At 55.0% G+C, this 16,650-nt stretch overlaps 1 protein-coding gene across 1 annotated transcript; it reads left to right on the top strand.

Annotated features, from left to right (window-relative positions):
* The first annotated feature begins 13,048 nt into the window (after nt 1–13,048).
* LOC139044824 (ral guanine nucleotide dissociation stimulator-like) lies at nt 13,049–16,650 on the top strand. Its single transcript, XM_070505269.1, has 7 exons — nt 13,049–13,224; nt 14,003–14,071; nt 14,515–14,589; nt 15,176–15,208; nt 15,582–15,703; nt 15,909–16,000; nt 16,335–16,650. The coding sequence occupies exons 3-7, from the start codon at nt 14,572–14,574 to the stop codon at nt 16,394–16,396; spliced, it is 327 nt and encodes a 108-aa protein (XP_070361370.1). The 5' UTR covers nt 13,049–13,224; nt 14,003–14,071; nt 14,515–14,571; the 3' UTR covers nt 16,397–16,650.

The raw sequence follows: 16,650 nt of genomic DNA, 5'->3' as shown, positions 1-16,650 counted from the left end.
ATGCTCAGATAAAAGAGGGAGAAGATGAGGTGTACGTTGTTTCATTGTGGTACCTTAAGACATAGACTTTCAACATACACATGACTTCTGAAAAGCAACATTTATTACTCTCACAATGAAATATTTTCTCCTATTTCCTTCAAATATATGGCCTTCTTATTCTACCCCCCACCCACTTCCTTTTTGAGTAGGGACTCAGGAGAAATTTCCAATGGTACTAACAAACAGGGTCCAAGGGGTGTCTGCCCCTCAGCCCTGCAGGCTTTTCCCCTGTGAGAAGCGCCCACTTTGCACGTGTGTGAGCCAGTGTGGAACAGGACAGAGTATGTCTGCAGACTGGTTCAGCCTGCTGAGCCCCTTTGCTGCTTCTAACCTATGGCCACGAAAAAGGCTAAATGGAGGGAAATTAAACTTTGATGTGTTGATGATTGAAAAGGAAAGTGCCTTGCTCTCTAAGGGATAAAGTCATTTGGAGGAAAATCAAATAACTATCATAGTTATTTTTTCCTATCTTATTTTTCCACTGAAGGCACTAGATATTTCAATCTGACTTCCTAACACAATCCAGTAGTACCTTCCTTTTCTAAGGCCAATGAACTGTTATGTAAGGGGCTTCTATTGCGTTTTCCAAACCCTCCTGGGATTCTGTTTATCTACTGTTCATTTTTCACCCCCTGCTTTTCAGATTGCTTTGTTCACTGTCCTTGTAAAATAAATGTGGCTCATTAAAATAACCAGCATTAATATGTATCTCTTTCACTGCATTTTATCTAATAAATATGCTGAAGATTTTCTGTATTCTGCATGTGAATCCTTTGTTGAATATTGGAACTGGGACAATCTCTTCGCATCCTGTGACTTGCCAATTCCCTCTTGTAATGTGTCTTATGATGAACCGAAAGCCTAAATTTTAATGAATCCCAGTTTACCGATATTTCTTTTATGGAGAGTGTGTCTGTGTGTGTGTGTCTTCTTTGAGAAGTTTTTTCTACCCTGTGGTCCCGAGGATGTTTTCTTATGTTGTCTTCTAGAAGTTTCATTATTTTACCTTTCCCCTTTAGGTCAAAGTGTCCAGGAATTGAGTTTTGTGTATTGTGAGGGTAGGGCTCAAGGTTTCATTTACATCCATATGCTCATCTCTACGAGTAATAACAGGCAGCATTGGGACAGGTGGACACAAGCCTGGGAGTTAGGGGTCCTGTATTCTCAGCCTTACCCTCCCTTTAAAGCACCCTCTGAACGTGGGCAGGTGATTTTCCCAGTTCTCCCTCCTCTCAGACTCCTTCCTTCCTCTCTTCCTTCTATCCTTCATTCCCCCCTCCCTCCCTCCATTCTTTCCTTCCTTCCTTCCATCTATCCACCCGAGCATCTGTCCAGGTATCAATCTGTCCAACTGTCCTCCTGCCTGTTCGCCTGTTTCTCCTTCTCTCCTTCCATCCTCTTTCCTCCCATGTCTCAACTTCTCTTCCTTGTCTTTGTTCTTCCTGCTTTCCCTGTGACCCTCCATTTGTCCGCTCTTCCTCTGTCCATCCAGGTGTCCCCTCTGTCTGTGCCTCTACCTATCTCTTTGTCGCGTCTCTCTCTTCTTCAAGCACACTGTCTCTCTTGGGTTCATCTCACTCACAGGCTCGAACATCCCTCTACTCACACAATCCCTCCTTCTGTCACTCACATTTATGGCTCACCTGTGAATGGTTGTCCTGGGACAGCCACTGCTGGAGTGCAGATGAGCCTGTGGGGCTTCACCCACTGTGTGGGGTCTCTGTCTCTCCCGGACGACAGCCCTTTCCACAGCTCCTGAGCTGGGCAGCATGTTCCTGCCTACTTCCTCATTGCTTGAGCAACCAGAAGCCACCACAGGCCTAGGGGGGGCCCCTCTTCCTTCCCCAGAGGAGCTCTCCAGCCCCACAACTCCACTGCCCAATTATTACTGGGCAGCTGGGAAGCCGAGGTGTGCAATTCTGCTTTGAGGGCAAGCATGCTGATCACAAGGATTATACCAATATTTCAATCTGATGCAGCCCTCAGAGAACCCCTGGTCTTGTGAAAGTCACAGAAAATTCTAATACAAGGTGGGATGTTTTGAGGAGAAGCACCTGGCAACCTTTGGGTGAGAAGGGCTCTCTGGAGGAAGTTTTGCCCAATTGGGGTCTTTAAGAAGGAGTAGGAGTTATATAGGGAAATAGGGTGTGGAGCGTGTTCCTGGCAGAGGAAATTGCATGAGCAATGGCCCTGTAGGCAAAAACAGCATAGTGTATGGGAGAATTGACAGGAATTTGGTTTGCCTGAAGCACAAAGCCTAACTCAGAGTGAATGGATCAATAAGGCTGAAGAGTCAGCAGGAGCCAGATGTGCAAGGGCTTTGAGTGCCAGGTCAAGAAGCTTGAACTTAACCCTGAAGGCCTTAGGGAGCCATGGGTGATGCTAGAGCAGGAGTGTTCTAGTGAGATCTTCACTTCAGAAAAATGCTTCTAATGTTCAAGGCAGAGAACATCCTTTAGACAATGCATCCAGTGAGCATGTTAGGGTGTTGGTTCCGGTGAGAAAAGGTAAGACCTACCTGGGACGTGAATGAACAGAAGGAACGCATTGAGGAGCAATCTGTAGGTGCAGTTGGTGTTACTGGCAGGTGAGGGAGGAGGAGCTGAGAGATATGCTGGCTTCGACTTGGATGAGCACAGCATTGGGTGGTGGTTCCACTGGGAGCAAAGGCAACAGATGATACTGAGTTCAGGACTCTGATTTGGTCTCAGCTCAGCTCTCAGTGATGGCCATCTCTCTCCCTCTCTTCTTGCAGCCAAGGGACACGACCTGAAGGCCCTCACACTCAGTTCCACCCTCTCCAACATCCAGTATTTGACAGACATGAGCAAGAGCTCAGCCACATTGAACTCCACTGAGAGAGGCCTGCAGCCCCTAATGAGACCCTGGTGTCAGCAGCTCCTGGCTGGATGAGTCCCAGCCAGCCACTCTCCACCTGCTGTCTCTCCTGCTCGTCGTCCTCCTGCCTCCTCCCCAGCTTGGATCCTTGTTCAAGAAGAGCAGCCTGGGCCCCTTGTCTTGGGCTGTAGACTGATCTCCCTCAGGGAAGTCCCTTTTCTGAGCATTTGAGAGTCATGAACACTTTGGTGACCACCCCAGTTTTCACTCTTCCCACTGACTGCCAATTTGCTCCTCCCTCCCTCTAGCCCCCATTATCAGAGGATTCAGGACATCTCTCTAGAGTCCCCACATTCCTCTCTCCCCGGGCCTGCGGAGGAAGGGGCAGCCTCCAGCATGAAAGCTGTCTGCACCTACCACCCTGACCCCATGGCTCATGATGGAGAGTGTGACAGAGACCCCATGTGACAGAGAGCAGCATTCCTGGGTGCTGAACCAGCTGATCCACCCTGTCACCCCGAGAGGCCTCTACTCCCTGCTCAGGGACAGCCTTTTTGTCAGTGGTGAGTGCTCGTGCTGAGCTGGATTGACAGTGATCGTTACTTATGCCTGTTCTGCTTTATTTCCTCTCTAACACGTCAGCCCAGGTTCTGCGTGGGGGACACAGAAACCGTATATGTAAAAACTTTCAACTTACAAATGGAGACTATGTAAATGGATTTGTTGATCCCAATAAAAAAAAAAGTGAACTGTCTCACTATTAATTTTTATATAGATTGTCTGGACAAATGGTAATATCTTGGTTATAATGGGTTTACATATACCATTAAAAATTAGTTTCACTTGTTTATTTTTAGTTTTTTAAATGTCAGTATTTAAAAAAAGTTTAAATTTCATTAGATAGAGTGTGAAATTCTACTGTTGGACAGCACTGTTCAAGACGTGAAAATAAAGCCCAGAGAAAGTGGTTAGGGACAACTTTTCCAAGGAAAGGAGTCAATCTGACCCACGTGGCAAGATGCAGACAACAGTCTCATACACACATACATGCACACACACACACTTAGAAAGCAAGACCAACATCATCATAGAGTTGAACCACTACTTCTCAAGTGGCAAGAGCTTGCAGTCCTACATTGCTCTAAGTGGACGAACCTCAGGAAAGGAGCCAGGAGTCAAGAAAATTTACCAACCAGGAAGATCTAAAACCAGAGAGTAAAGGTCAGGATCTTTGGTGAAGTTCCCAGCGGTGGATTCTGTTAGAGACTCAATACGTTAGCGAGAACTTTGCAAGAAGGGTTGTTACAGAACTCACCTATCCTTTCCTATGTAAAAGTACACAAGTTTCGTAAAGAATACTAGCTCCTGCCAATCAACGAAAAGATGGTAGAACACGAATATCGCCCTTGTAAATCACTCCTGGATTAGTGAGCCAGTCAGGGAACAGATGACAGTGCATTGAGCTGGACCTCATTAGGCTGATTCTGACTTCATGACCATCCTGTGGATTGTCTCATGCCAGGAACTCTAAAACATGCTGTCCCCACCACTCTTTTGCCACCAAGGTCCACCAACCAGACCTTGCTGACAAATGCCCTGGCTGGGCCCCTTCTGACCACACCTGGAGGACTCTCCACAAATCCTACTCCGTCACGGCGCTCTTCCACCTGCCACTGGCCAGGGAGGCATTTCCTCCAAGGCTGACACTCTGTGTGCCCAGCTCTGGGAATGACACGTCTCCCTCAAGTGAAGAAAAGGATCTGAGTTCAGAGCCTGTGGGCTGCAGCCATTAGGACAAGGCCTGGGGTTTGCTGTCAGACAGAAGAGAACCTGTGGTGGGTGTGGGTCCCAGGGTTCAAGAAGCCCCCGTGATTCCTGGATAGAATCCCAGAAGACGATGCAGGACGGAGGAGGGATGCTTGGGTGTGATTGTGCCTGGGAATGTCCATAGGGAGGCGGATCTGCCATTGGTAATGCCGTCAACAGTGTTGTTCATTCATCGATACGTGCTGTCTCAGGGAGTGCTGTCTACATCCTTCCAGCCCCTAGTCTCCCGTCTGGAGCAAACAGACAGCGTCAGAAGAACATTTACATTTCATTTGTAATGTATGCGTACAGGGCATGCAATGTGCTGGATGTTGCAAGTGTTTTGAAACATTAACTCCTTTAGCAGTCTCCATATCCTCACAAATTAGGTACGCTTATCCTTCTTGCCAACAACAGATGAAGAAACTGAGGCACCAATGAGGTAAGTACTTTGCCCTCTACCAATATCTAGGAAGTGATTGAGGTGGAATTTGAACATAAGTTGTGGCTCCATATTCTCTGCTCTTAACCATGTTCTTTGCTCCCTATGACTTCACACCATGAAGACGTTGGCTCAGTGTATCCATTTTCTTGTTACATCCTGTAGCCCCACTCTTTGATCTCTGTCTGAAAAAGATGCTATTCGCATCAAAACTGTTGCACATACACAGCCAAAATGACTTCTCCCCATATCCCATGTCCTGGAAAATACATAGAGAACATTTCAAAACATTTCTTGCCCAGGCTGGGAGTGCTTCTGGGAAATCCCACTGTTCCTGTAAGAAGCCAAGGGCAGGCTGGGAGCTGTGTCTTAGGGGAAAGGTGAGATCAGGAGATACTATGGGGTTACAAAATGGATGGGGGACCTCAGCAGGAATTGACTTCAGGATCTGGTGGTGTTTCAAGCTGGGTGCTAATTTTCTGGCTTTGGGTGTAGGGGCTGGTGCCGCATTCCAGGGAGAGGCCAGTCTCCCTGTGTTCTTGGGGAAACCAGACCCTTGAAAGCAAGGGAATGAGAATTTCCTTTCACGATGGACTTGGGAGGGGAAACATTCAGCCCAGAAGAGACAGTCATGATCCTGAGGAAACCAGAAGAAGCTGCCTCCTCGTCCGCCAAGCAGAAAGCCCTCCTTCATGGACTCACTTTATCCAGATGAGACCAAGAAGGAGGACATCATGAGATGCCCTTGCAGGTGGGAGACCTGTGACAGTGGAGCCTGTGCCTGGGAGGCTCTGAAAGGCATCATAGGGGTGACATTTGCTGTCAGCAGGGTGCCAGATGAGAGGCACGCCTGCTTGTGTCTGGGAACAGTTTGAGTGTCAGGGAGAAGGCACCGCTGGCGCAGAGGCTCACAGGAAGAAGTGGGTCTGACCAATGTCCGAAAGAGGGCAGTGTAGCTGGAAGGAGCCTGAGAAGAGAGAGGAGGGTAGATGGGGACAGGCAGGGCCAGAGGGCAGGAACTGGCAGACTGTGCTTTTCCCGTCGCTCTCTGATGACACTGCTCTAAGACATTGCACCTAGAAAATACAAATCCTTAACATCTCACAAATTCTGTGTGCCAGGAATGGGGCACATCTTAGCTGGGTGCCTCCGCCTCAAGGTCTCTGTGAAGCAGGGGCTGCGGCTATATTGCGGCTCGACTTGTGGAGGGTTTGCTCCCAAGTTCACTCACATGCATGTTGACGGGGTTTGTTTGGACTGAAAGTCTGAGTTCCTGCCTGTCTGTTGGCCAATCATTCCCTCCGTTCTCTCCTATGGAACATCTTCATAGGACAACTGAAAGCATGCACACTTGCTCCCCCAGTTCCAGAGATATAAGATGCAGAGAGAGAGAGAGATGGAAACAGAAGGAGGGAAAGACGGAGGGGACTAAAGCCAATGAGTAAGAAGGAAGGGCCAGGCTTTTTGTTCTTAACCCTGGGTTGCAGGCCATCCCATCACCTTGGCTGCATTCTATTCAGAAGGCAGCTCCTGACCACTTGTGGTTCCACAAGGACGTGCACAGCAGAAGACAGTGAGCACCAGGAGCCATAGTGGAGGCTGCCCACTACATAGGCCGACACGAGGCACTTGGGTCTGATTCTAAGTCAAACAGGAGACCTTGCAAGGTTTCATGACAGTGAATGGAAGTATCTGAATTTCCCCTAATTTCCACCTCTTAAAGGTGCAGACCTGGAAATGAGGCCCAGAGGGGCAGTGACTTTCTCAAGGTCACAGAGCTGGAACCCAGGCCTGTTTTGAGGGGTACTCCACACTACATCCCACCCCTTCTTGTCATTCTTTCATCTCTAAGTGTGTGCATCAGACACATGCAAACCAGACCACAGGTGTTGTTGCTATTGTCTCTTCTACACCTGAGGACGTCCCGAGGGAGATATTTCTGGCCTCGTCCCCATTGTGCAGGTTGGGTGATTGAGGAGGCCCTGGGAGGCCCATTGGCATTTCCAGGACACAGAGCTTGTAGGAAAAAAAGAGGTCGGAACTCAGCTGCATGTCCTCAAGCTGGAACCCTGGTTCCATCTCAAGGTCCTGTGTTGGGATCTGTGCTGGCTATTTGTGTACAGTTCTGGAGGTGACATGGGCAAGGAGGGTGAGCAGCCAAGATCCCAGAGAGGTTTTCGGTGGGTGTGATTGAAGAAGGCGCCCAGGTAAGGGAACCTTGAGGAAGTGACCTCACTTCCTTGGAGACAGACCCCAACAGAACTTAGCACACTGGTCTCCAGGCGCCCACATTCTAGACATAGCATCCTATTGAGCCCACTTGAGTGGCGACACTGAAGACAAGAGGATGTTCTCCTGCTGTCTCCCGAGTTGTGGAGGCTCTGGCTTCAGGAAAGCCAAGAAAAAGAGCCTTTTCAGTCACTATAGACACTGGCTTGGCCCTCACCTGCACCGCCTCTGTCCAACTGGCAGGAGGAGCACTCAGGTAACACAGGGAAAGCCAACCGGGTTAGGCCACAACTGGATGCCACCCGCACAACAATTTGAGCCTCCTTGTGTGTCGGAGGGGAGTGAGAGATGGACGGCGGTGCTGAGCGGGGACCCACCCTGGGCAGGAGCCATTTGCTCGGTGTTGGAAGCCTGGCAGTGTGTCGTGTCCCCAGCCTAGGTGGTGGCTAGCAGGATGGGAGAGTGGGTGCTGGGAACCAAGCTCCTCTACCCATAGGTTAGTCCCGAGCCCTCCAGGTGTCATCTCATTCCCTCCCTGGCTAGAGGTCTATGCAGATGCTGCTCGGTACCTGATCTGTGCTGGGGTTTCCTCCTGTGGCCAAGTCGAGGCAGGCCCCTCAGACCTCCCGGCCCGGCTCTCGGGCACTGTCTTTGCAGAGCTGCACGCAGGAGGTGGTGGAAGAGCTGACGGATGGCTTCGGGTACTCCATCTCCCTGGACAGGGACCAGCTGCACCGCGCCACCATCAATAACCAGGGCTGCTCTGAGGTGAGAGTGGGCACGGAGGGGTCTTCCCACCCAGGCCCCTGAGATGACCAGGGCCGGCCCAGAATCCAACCTCAAACTGCCGTTCTCCTGGGACCCTAACAGGGCTGTCCCCCATGAGTGTCCCACAGTCCCATTCCCAAAGGAATCTGGACTTCCGCTCCTCCCCACCAGCTGCATAGGAGGGTAGGAGGGCACTCTTTGCATTTTCCTAGGAAGATTAGAGAAAACGTTGATGTCGTTGTCACTTCCCAATAGGCCCTGAGTATCTTTGAATTTTGCCTTTTTTGGGAAATGAAACCTCGATAACAAGGGTCTCCAAACTCCCTTTAATGTAAAAGAAATAACCATCAGTGTGTTTGAAAGTCAAAGGGATTCTCAGAACGTGTCACTGCCCTGTACACTGTTTCCAGACCTGGGAGGGGTGAGGTGGCCACATAACATTTCCCTCCAGGTCAGGGTCTGATGAAGCCTCAGGCAGTTACAGGGGATGTCCCTCAGCCCTCACTTTGGGCGGTTCTCAGTTCTGAGCCACAGGACCTAGAGAAGCCACTTGGCATGCCTAAGCCTCTGTTCTCCTCTCTAGAGAGGGGTGTCTGTTGAGGATTCACTGGGCTGGTGCTCTGCACAGACGGAGGTCTGTTGTCCCTCAGCGAGCAAATGGCCTTGAGGGAGATCAATGTGGAATCCTTCGCAGGACCAAAGTCAGATTGTGCTTTGAGAGCCCAGAACTTTGCTGAGTTGGGACCCCTGTCTCTCCTGTCGCACACGTCTGGGAGGGGCTAGGAGTTCCTGGGTCAGCTGCAGACCCTGATAACGCTGGTGGTTGGCAGTGGTGACCCTGACTCTGTGTCCCTCCTCGTCCCACCCAGAGTGAAGATGAGTCCACTCTGTCACTGAGGCCTGCAGGATGCGTGCCCTCCGGGCAGGCATGATGCAGAGGCTCTCAGAGACTGTGCTGCCAGCCTTCCCCAGCAGAGTCCTCCGCAGTGTCATCACCTCCCTCTGCAGCTACTCAGGCTCCAGCACAGCCCACCAGGTGCTGGACCAGCTGTTTCCCAGGTGACTGCCTGCCTCCTCCTCAGCACAGTGGTGACTCTGCCCACTGCCAGCTGTGTGTCTTGCCTTGGGAATGTCACCGCATCTCTCTGAGCCTGAGTTGGCTCCTCTGAAACGTGGGGTGGGAGAGGATGAACTTGCTAGGCTTCTCCCAGGGATGAATGGGATCAGCCCTCCAGGTGCTGCCCTGGTGCCCGGCTCTGCAGAGAGGGTGGTGGGCCATGCTGTGGTTGCTGGTGGTGATTATTTCTCTGTCCCCCACGGAAAGTAGTCTTCCTCTCCCTTCACTGGCTTGTGGCTTTTTGAGTTTGGAAAAGCACCTGGAGAGCACCCTGTCAAGGAGTTTGAGATGCCATCCAGCTGGTCCTGGTGCTTGTCCTTGGTGTAGCCACTTAGGGATCTCTAGGGCCACAGAGGGGCCACAGGCCCACTCAGACACCCGGGGTGGTTCTGGTTGGAGGTCATTCAACAATGTCTATGAAGGACCTACTCTGAGCAGGACTTCTGGACACACTAAGTGTCACTCAGTGACTGAAGCAGACAGCCTCCCTGGCCCTCCCCTCTAATCTGAGAGTCAGACAGTCACACTTGACATCATTCACAGGTCCCATCTACCCTCCATCCCGGGCGATGCCCTCATCCCCTTTGGGACACATGGAGGCAGCTTGGCCCATTGCGTGCGGGATGCTGGAGGACAGGACCACCTCCCAAAGTGAGTGGTCTTTGGGTCGAGAAGGAGGGCCTCCTGTCTCTAGCAAACAGGGTGTGGGGAGAGGATGGAGGCTGTGGCCGGGTCAGGCCTGGGAGAACCCTGCATCTCACCCATCTTTTGATCCCCATGGGAGGGCTGAGTTCTGGTGGCTTCCACTCCGGCAGGACTGGACTCAAAGAGAGCTGTGCATGGGTCCCAGGCCCCTTGAGAATTGGAAGGGAGGCTGGGCTGCGTTGTCCCCAAGAGACCCACTCCCAGCAGAGTCCCAGCCCCTCCTGCCTCCCTTTCTCCACATCCACACCTTGTGAGCACCACCGCCAGGTCCATAGTAGGAGGTGTGTGAGCAAGCTGCTCCCAAATCTGCTGGAGTCTTCATTCCAGTGGCCCACATTCATGCAGGGCTTGGGTGGGCTCTGTCCAGACCCTTGGGGAGGAGAGTATCGGTGGGAACAAGAGACTCTCACAGACTCTGTGTTCAGCCTGCTGGATGAGCAGGCCTGCCACAGCCAGGACAGCCAGCCAGGGCTCAGGGCTGGGATGGGGCCCTCCTCTGGAGGGGGAGGGTCTGGCAAAGGGGCGCAGATGCTAACAAGAGTGCCTTGGGAGGACGGTGTTTAAGGAAAGGCCAGGCCACTGACTCTCTGGCCCATCTGCCTCCACGCAGTGCTATCTATTTCCTGCTGGGAACTTGGCTGGGCCAAGGGCAGGATTGCAGGGAGCCCCTGCGGTTTCCCTCTTGGACCCTGCAGCTGGCCACTCTGCACGTCAGCTTTGGTGGCTCCCACGTGGAGGGCCATGCCTACCTTCTGCCAGGCCACCTGGAGCATCTCAAGGCCATTGAGGCCGAACGGAAAGGTGAGGGGACTGGAGTCTGGGAAGACTGTCTGTGTTGAGGTTCATGGGCTAGCGTTCCCTTAGAGGCAGTAGAGCCCTTCCTATCTTTGGAAAGGCACAGAAACTGTCAGGTGTGTGGGTGCAACTTTCTCTTTATCCTGCTCCAGAGCCAGCTCCAAAGCTCCTGCCACTTCCAGAGCCAGAGCCAGTGCCAGCCCCCGGGCTGGAGCCAGCTGCACCTCCAGTCTCACCACGTGTGGTAGAGCTGGAGCCAGCAGCCCCTGAGTCGGCCACTCCAGGACCAGAGCAAGGGCCACCATTAGAGGCAGCCCCAGAGCCCAGCTGCCCCCGGGCCGTGACCACCGAGGACCAGCTGCGGGAGGAGAAGCTGAATATCTTGGACTTCCCTCCCCAGCTGGTGGCAGAGCAGCTGACGAGGATGGCTGCGGTGAGCAGAGGAGCTCACGGGGCGGGTGGCCCCTGCCTTCCCGGTGCCATGAGCCGCCCCACACCTGCCATTCCCTGCTCGGGATTCCGATGATCTAGGTCCAAATCCCTGCTCCCTCCCTTATCAACACTGTGACCTGGGCAGCTTTCTTTCTCCCCAAGCCTTCGCTGTCCCCTAGAGAACAGGGGACAGTAGAGATGGACACTCAGAGCACCTGCTGTACAGGGTGGCTGTGCCGGTGAATGAGGTGGGAGAGAGTGGAAGGTGGGCAGAGTCTGGCCCTTTGGTGGGGGATGGGCACTCACTGAAGTGCTGCCAGGTCCTTGGGTGGATCCCCCATCTGTGCAGGTGGCCCGGACAGCCTCAGCACTTAGCAGGAAGGTGATGTGTATTGACTCCAGTGGAGACAGTCAAACAAAGCCGGGGGTTGTCCCTGCCTCAGGGGGAATGTGCATGGGAATGGGGAGTGGGACCCGAGGGGCACTGGGATGGGTGGATGATGGCCCTTCTGGTGGGCATGTGTGGGCTGCCTTCTGGAGCTTGGAGGAAGTGAGACGGGGCTGGGAGCAAATGTCCCCTCCCTTCCCCACAGTACTGTGTCCGGGGTCATCCTGGACTGGGTGCATTCAGTGGACACAGACAAAACCCAGGGACTCCCACAAGCCTCAGGCCACATGCTCTGCTTCCTGAGCTCCAGTTCTGATCTCAGCCTGCTGGGCCTATGGGGGACTGTGGACGCCGAGCTGGGGTGCGGCAGGACCGGGTGACACTCCGAATCTTCTGCAGGAGCTGTTCAAGACGTTGGTGCCCGCCCACTGCCTCGGCTCCATCTGGTCCGAGTGCGACAACAGGGAACGAGAGTACCTGGCACCCACTGTCCGTGACAGTGTGATGCACGACAACACCGTGGCCAATTGCATCCTCGTCACCTGCCTTGGGGATCCCAGCATGACAGCACAGGACAGGGCCAGGGTGGTTGAGCTGTGGATCAGGGTGGCTGAGGTAAGCCTTGGCACGCTCTGTCTGGATGCGTGGGAATTGCCTCTTGTTTCTCAGCTCTCAGGATTGAAGTCTGGGGTCTTAGTCCCTGGACTGTCCCTTGACCCTCATGCCAGGGCCACGTTGACCTTGACTTGAGGTCCCAGTGGGGACAAGCTCACTTCCTCCCTTGTGTTGAGCTACAAATCCTTGTGCCTGGCAGTGTTACTCATCGGGTGGCAGGTGTGCCCTCCCTGGCTTCCCTGGGCATGTGTCTCCTCCAGGACAGGGGAAGTCCGTGAGGGGACAGAAACCAGAGGCAGCAGAGCTTCAGCTCCCCCTCACGGCTCCATCTCTTCGCTTCCCCAGGAGTGTCGAGGCCTCGGGAACTTCTGTTCCCTCCACACAATCCTTTCTGCCCTGCAGAGCCCTGACATTGCCCGTCTCCAAGACACCTGGGGACAAGTTTCCAGGTGGGTAGTGGGTGGTCTGCTCTCCAGCCAAGCACCATGAGGGTGAGGTGGCCCAGGCAGCCTGATTTGGGCCGGCATGTCCCCCAAAGTCAGCTGAGACCACCTGGGAGACAGCGAACGCCGGGCACAGGGACTGACCTGGGTGCTGGGTCTCTGAGTCTCTCAGCGCCCTTAAGCCAGCTGTTCCGTCCCAGGGATTCATTTCCTTCCAGACCAGATCCTGGCTTGAGCCCAGGTGGAGATTCTCAGGTGTTTCCTTTGCAGCAACAGAAGCCTCTATGCAGCTGAAACCAACACTGTTCCAAAGAGATCTGTTTGGGACATCTGGGAATGGAGGCCCCAAGGGACAAGAGGAGAGGCCCCTCCGCAGTCCCATGGGGACCTTAGAGCTCAGAGCACCCCAGCGAAATCCCTCATCCAGGCCCCAGGCAGTTTGGATCTGCTGGGTTCTCAAACAAATGGGATTTGCCTTCAAGCATCCCACAGTTTTTCTTGCTTGCTTGCTTTCTTTCTTTCCCCACCCCGCAGGGAGAGTTCTCGAACCTGGAAGAAGTGGGTCAGGAGAGAGAAACGCGTGAGCAGGGAGCTGCTAGTGCAGGTAACCTGGAGGCTGGAGATCTGGAAGGAGGCCAGAAGGAGAGGGGAGGGGAGCATCCTGAGGGGATCCTAGGAGGTGAGGCTATGGCAAGGCTTGGCCCAGGCTGGGGCTCAGAGAGCCCTGTGAGGGTGGGGCAGGCCGGGGCCACTCGGCCAGGTCCCCCAAGACACCCTGCCCTCCCCCTCCCTGTCTGTTCAGCTGGGGTCTGGATGCACCCCTGGAGTCCAGAGGTCGGGGCCTTGGTCAGATTTGGAGCCAGGGCTGGGGTGAAGGCAGCGGGGACAGGGCCTGTAGCTGGCACGGGGAGCAGCCTCTCCCAGTGGGTCCTTGAGCCAGTCACTGCCCCTCTGGGGGCCTCCGTCTCCTCCTCTGGGAAGTGGAGGGAACTGATCAGTGGTGCAGGCCTCCCAGCGAGGTGCTACCATCCAAGGGAGGACAGGAACGGGAGGAGATTTGTGCCGGCTCCTCCTCGAGAGGTGAGGGGAGAGCAGTGATGACACACAGATGACTCTGAGTCCTCAGGAGACTCCTGGAAGCAGGTGACGTTCTCCTCACACTTTTCAGCTGAGGAAAGAGGGCCAGGGAGGCCTGGGCAGGCCCAAGGTCACACAGGGCTGAGTCCTGGAGCTGGGACTGGTCTAGAATCAGAGCACCCTGGAGGTGGGAGCAGCAGAGGCAGCAGGGGACTGGAGCCGATGGCCAGGGTCTGAGATCAGGGGCCTTGGGGGACATGCGGAGGGGAGTATGGGCGCACTGACCCTGTCCTCGGCCCCGACAGGAGGCGACCTCCGTGTTAAAGACTGCAGAGAGGGCCCGCCAGGGAGCCCAGGAGAGGCAGCGGCAGCAGGTGAGGGTGACTGTGGGGGAGGGGCCTAGGAGTCAGAGGAGAGGGGGCTCCCCCTCCCAGCTGGAGACCTCCCTCAGGAGAGGGGCCTTCCTCCTCAGGCGAATCTGCTGTGGCTGCCAAGCATGACGGGCCTGCAGTGGCAGTGAGCAGGAGGAGGCCTGGAAGGGCTGGCAGCAGGGCAGGTTTGGGGTGGGGAAGGGCAGGGGCCACTGCCCCTGGGAGGGGCCTACAGCCAGCCCTGGGACTTGACTGATGGAGTTTGGTGTTCCTGGCGGGGAGCGGGGGAGGGAATTGTGTGTGTTGGGGTGTCCCGAGGATCCTAGGCTGCTCTGTGTGGGAGCGTGGGGTGGGCAGGAGGCTGGGCTGAGGGGTTTCAGGGGAAGGTTCATGGGGGCACCTGAGAGCGGGAGCTCATCGCCATGCCCATCCCGATGGCGGCACAGGGTGTCGTCCCCTCCCTGGTGACGTTCTTCCATTCCCTGGAGCTGCTGGACGCTACGATGGAGGATTATGTGGAGGTGAGTGAGCCTGGAGGTGGGTCCGGGGGCTCAGGCTCCTGAGGGTGGGGAGGAGAGAGTCCTGTCCTGAGCCCTGAGCTCTCTGCGTTTGGCAAAGGTCCTCTCAGCAGGGCCTCCAGCCTCATGTGGGAGTTGGGGTGTCAGGCCCATCTCCCCAGTGGGTGATGCAGGCTCTGCATAAGCCACCGTCCAGGTTCCCTGGGCTGCTGAGGCTCAGAGCTGCCTGACTGTGTGGCCGCAGGAGGTGGTGTCTGAGCTGGACTCAGCGTCTCCCTCTGGCCCTGCCAGTGAGGGAAGAGAAGTCGGGTCCCTCCCAGTCAGGAAGCACATCAGAGGCTGAGCTGTCCCTTCCTGCCTGAGGCCTGAGTCTCCCCACGTGTCATCAGAGAGGGTTGGGTCACAAGGTCTGTTGCCTCAGTTGCTCTGCGCCCCCTGCTCTGGAGCCCAGAGACTGGCCCAGGTCCAAGTCCGGGCTCTGGATGGGCCTGCCCACTGGCAGTAGTGCAACATTGCAAGAGGTGTGGACGGGGGCTAGTGCTGGCCCCAGGGGGCTGTTTCTGATGGACTGCGGCTGTCTGCTTTCCAGGGCAATGTGCTCAACTGTCGGAAATGGAATGAGGTAAGCGGCTGCGGCCTCCCGGTGGGGAGGGTGGGGGTTGGAAATCAGAGACCCCCCCGCAGTGGGCAGGACCCCCTCTGGCCCAATCCCCAGGGTGGAACATTTATTTGCACACTTCGATATACAGAGCTAGGGATCCTATGGCATTGGCGGGTGGGGGAAGGGCTGGCATCAAAGACTCCTTCCTGGAGGAGGAGCTATTTTGGGCCAAGTGTGAGAGCAGGCAAGCCCTGACTGGAATCGCAGGGAGGGAGGGCTCCCAAGTGGGCAAAGGCCCCAGACTGGCCCCTTGCCCCCTTCCTCACCCCCTCCACGAGCCCTGCAGGGTCCCCCACTCAGGCCCTGTGGGCATCCTGTGCTTGCTCTGTCCTAGCAATTCAAACTGATGGACGAGATCGAGCTGCTCCAGGAGGCTGCAAATCTGTACACCGTGCAGCCCGACGAGCACTTTGGGGCCTGGTTCCAGGCCGTGGAGCCCCTGAGCAAGGAGGAGAGGTGAGTCGGGTCAGGAGTTGGGGGAGGGCAGGGCAGCCTCTCTCTGCCGACCAGCTCCAGAGCCCATGGCCGTTGCTCCATGGTCAGCCCCTGATCTGATTGCATGGCGACCCCTGGGGCCCTTCGACCCCAGCTGCTGGCAGGCTCCAGGATGCACATGTGATGTGTGGCTCCTGAGAGCTCCCAGCTCCGCTCTGTCCTGTAGCTACAGCCTGTCCTGCCAGCTGGAGCCCCGATACCACTGGGTCAGAAAGATTCGACTCTTCTTCAAAGGCAAGAAGAACCGCTCAGGCCAGAGTGAGTGTCCAGACCGGCAGTGGCTGAAACCATGGGCTCAGGAAACATTCAGGCTGAGCGTGGGCCTGGGGAGGCAGACAGCTGGCCCTGGGTTCCAGCTCCACTGCTGAGCAGTCCCGTCCTGGGCGATTGCACTCACGTTTCTGGGACTGGTTTCCTCCTCTGTGAAGTGGGTGACGCTAAATATCAGCCCCTGTGTCAGGGACAGATGGGGTGCTGTTGGCTGACTGAGCACTGAGCACAGGGCAGGAGCACAGAGCGCAGTGGGGGCCAGGATGGGGTGTGCACTGTGGTTCCAGGGCAGGCCGCTCAGGAAATGCCTCTCTTTCTCCAGACACCAGACCCCCAACCAAGGGCCCAGTGGTGGTGGTCGATGACCCTCCTGAGACCAGCTGAGCTACAGCGGGGACACAGCGTTGATACTCAGGGTGCACAGGGCCACCTCCCCTGATTCTGATGAGGAGAACTTTGTGATCCGTTTCTTGGGGTCCCCTGTTGGCCACGAGGGAAGGCACCAACCCCTCTTCCCCCTCCCCCCTTTTGCCCAGCACCTATTTCCCTATTTGGCGGGGCCATATTTTGTTGTCAATGGTAAATGCTCCGTTTGAGTATTATATTAAATTGTTGCTTCTTTCTAATCCTGGGAGTGG

This window comes from Equus asinus, chromosome 3 (genome assembly GCF_041296235.1).
Source record: "Equus asinus isolate D_3611 breed Donkey chromosome 3, EquAss-T2T_v2, whole genome shotgun sequence".
NCBI lineage: Eukaryota > Metazoa > Chordata > Mammalia > Perissodactyla > Equidae > Equus > Equus asinus.
Note: the sequence above shows the minus strand (reverse complement) of the source record. Positions and strands in the feature narration are given on the sequence as shown.

Excerpts from the sequence above, each read along its gene's own strand:
- LOC139044824 (XM_070505269.1), top strand. Across the intron at positions 15,209-15,581 it reads ACTGTCGGAAATGGAATGAG|CAATTCAAACTGATGGACGA; the intron begins GTAAGCGGCTGC and ends GCTCTGTCCTAG. Across the intron at positions 15,704-15,908 it reads CCCCTGAGCAAGGAGGAGAG|CTACAGCCTGTCCTGCCAGC; the intron begins GTGAGTCGGGTC and ends TCTGTCCTGTAG.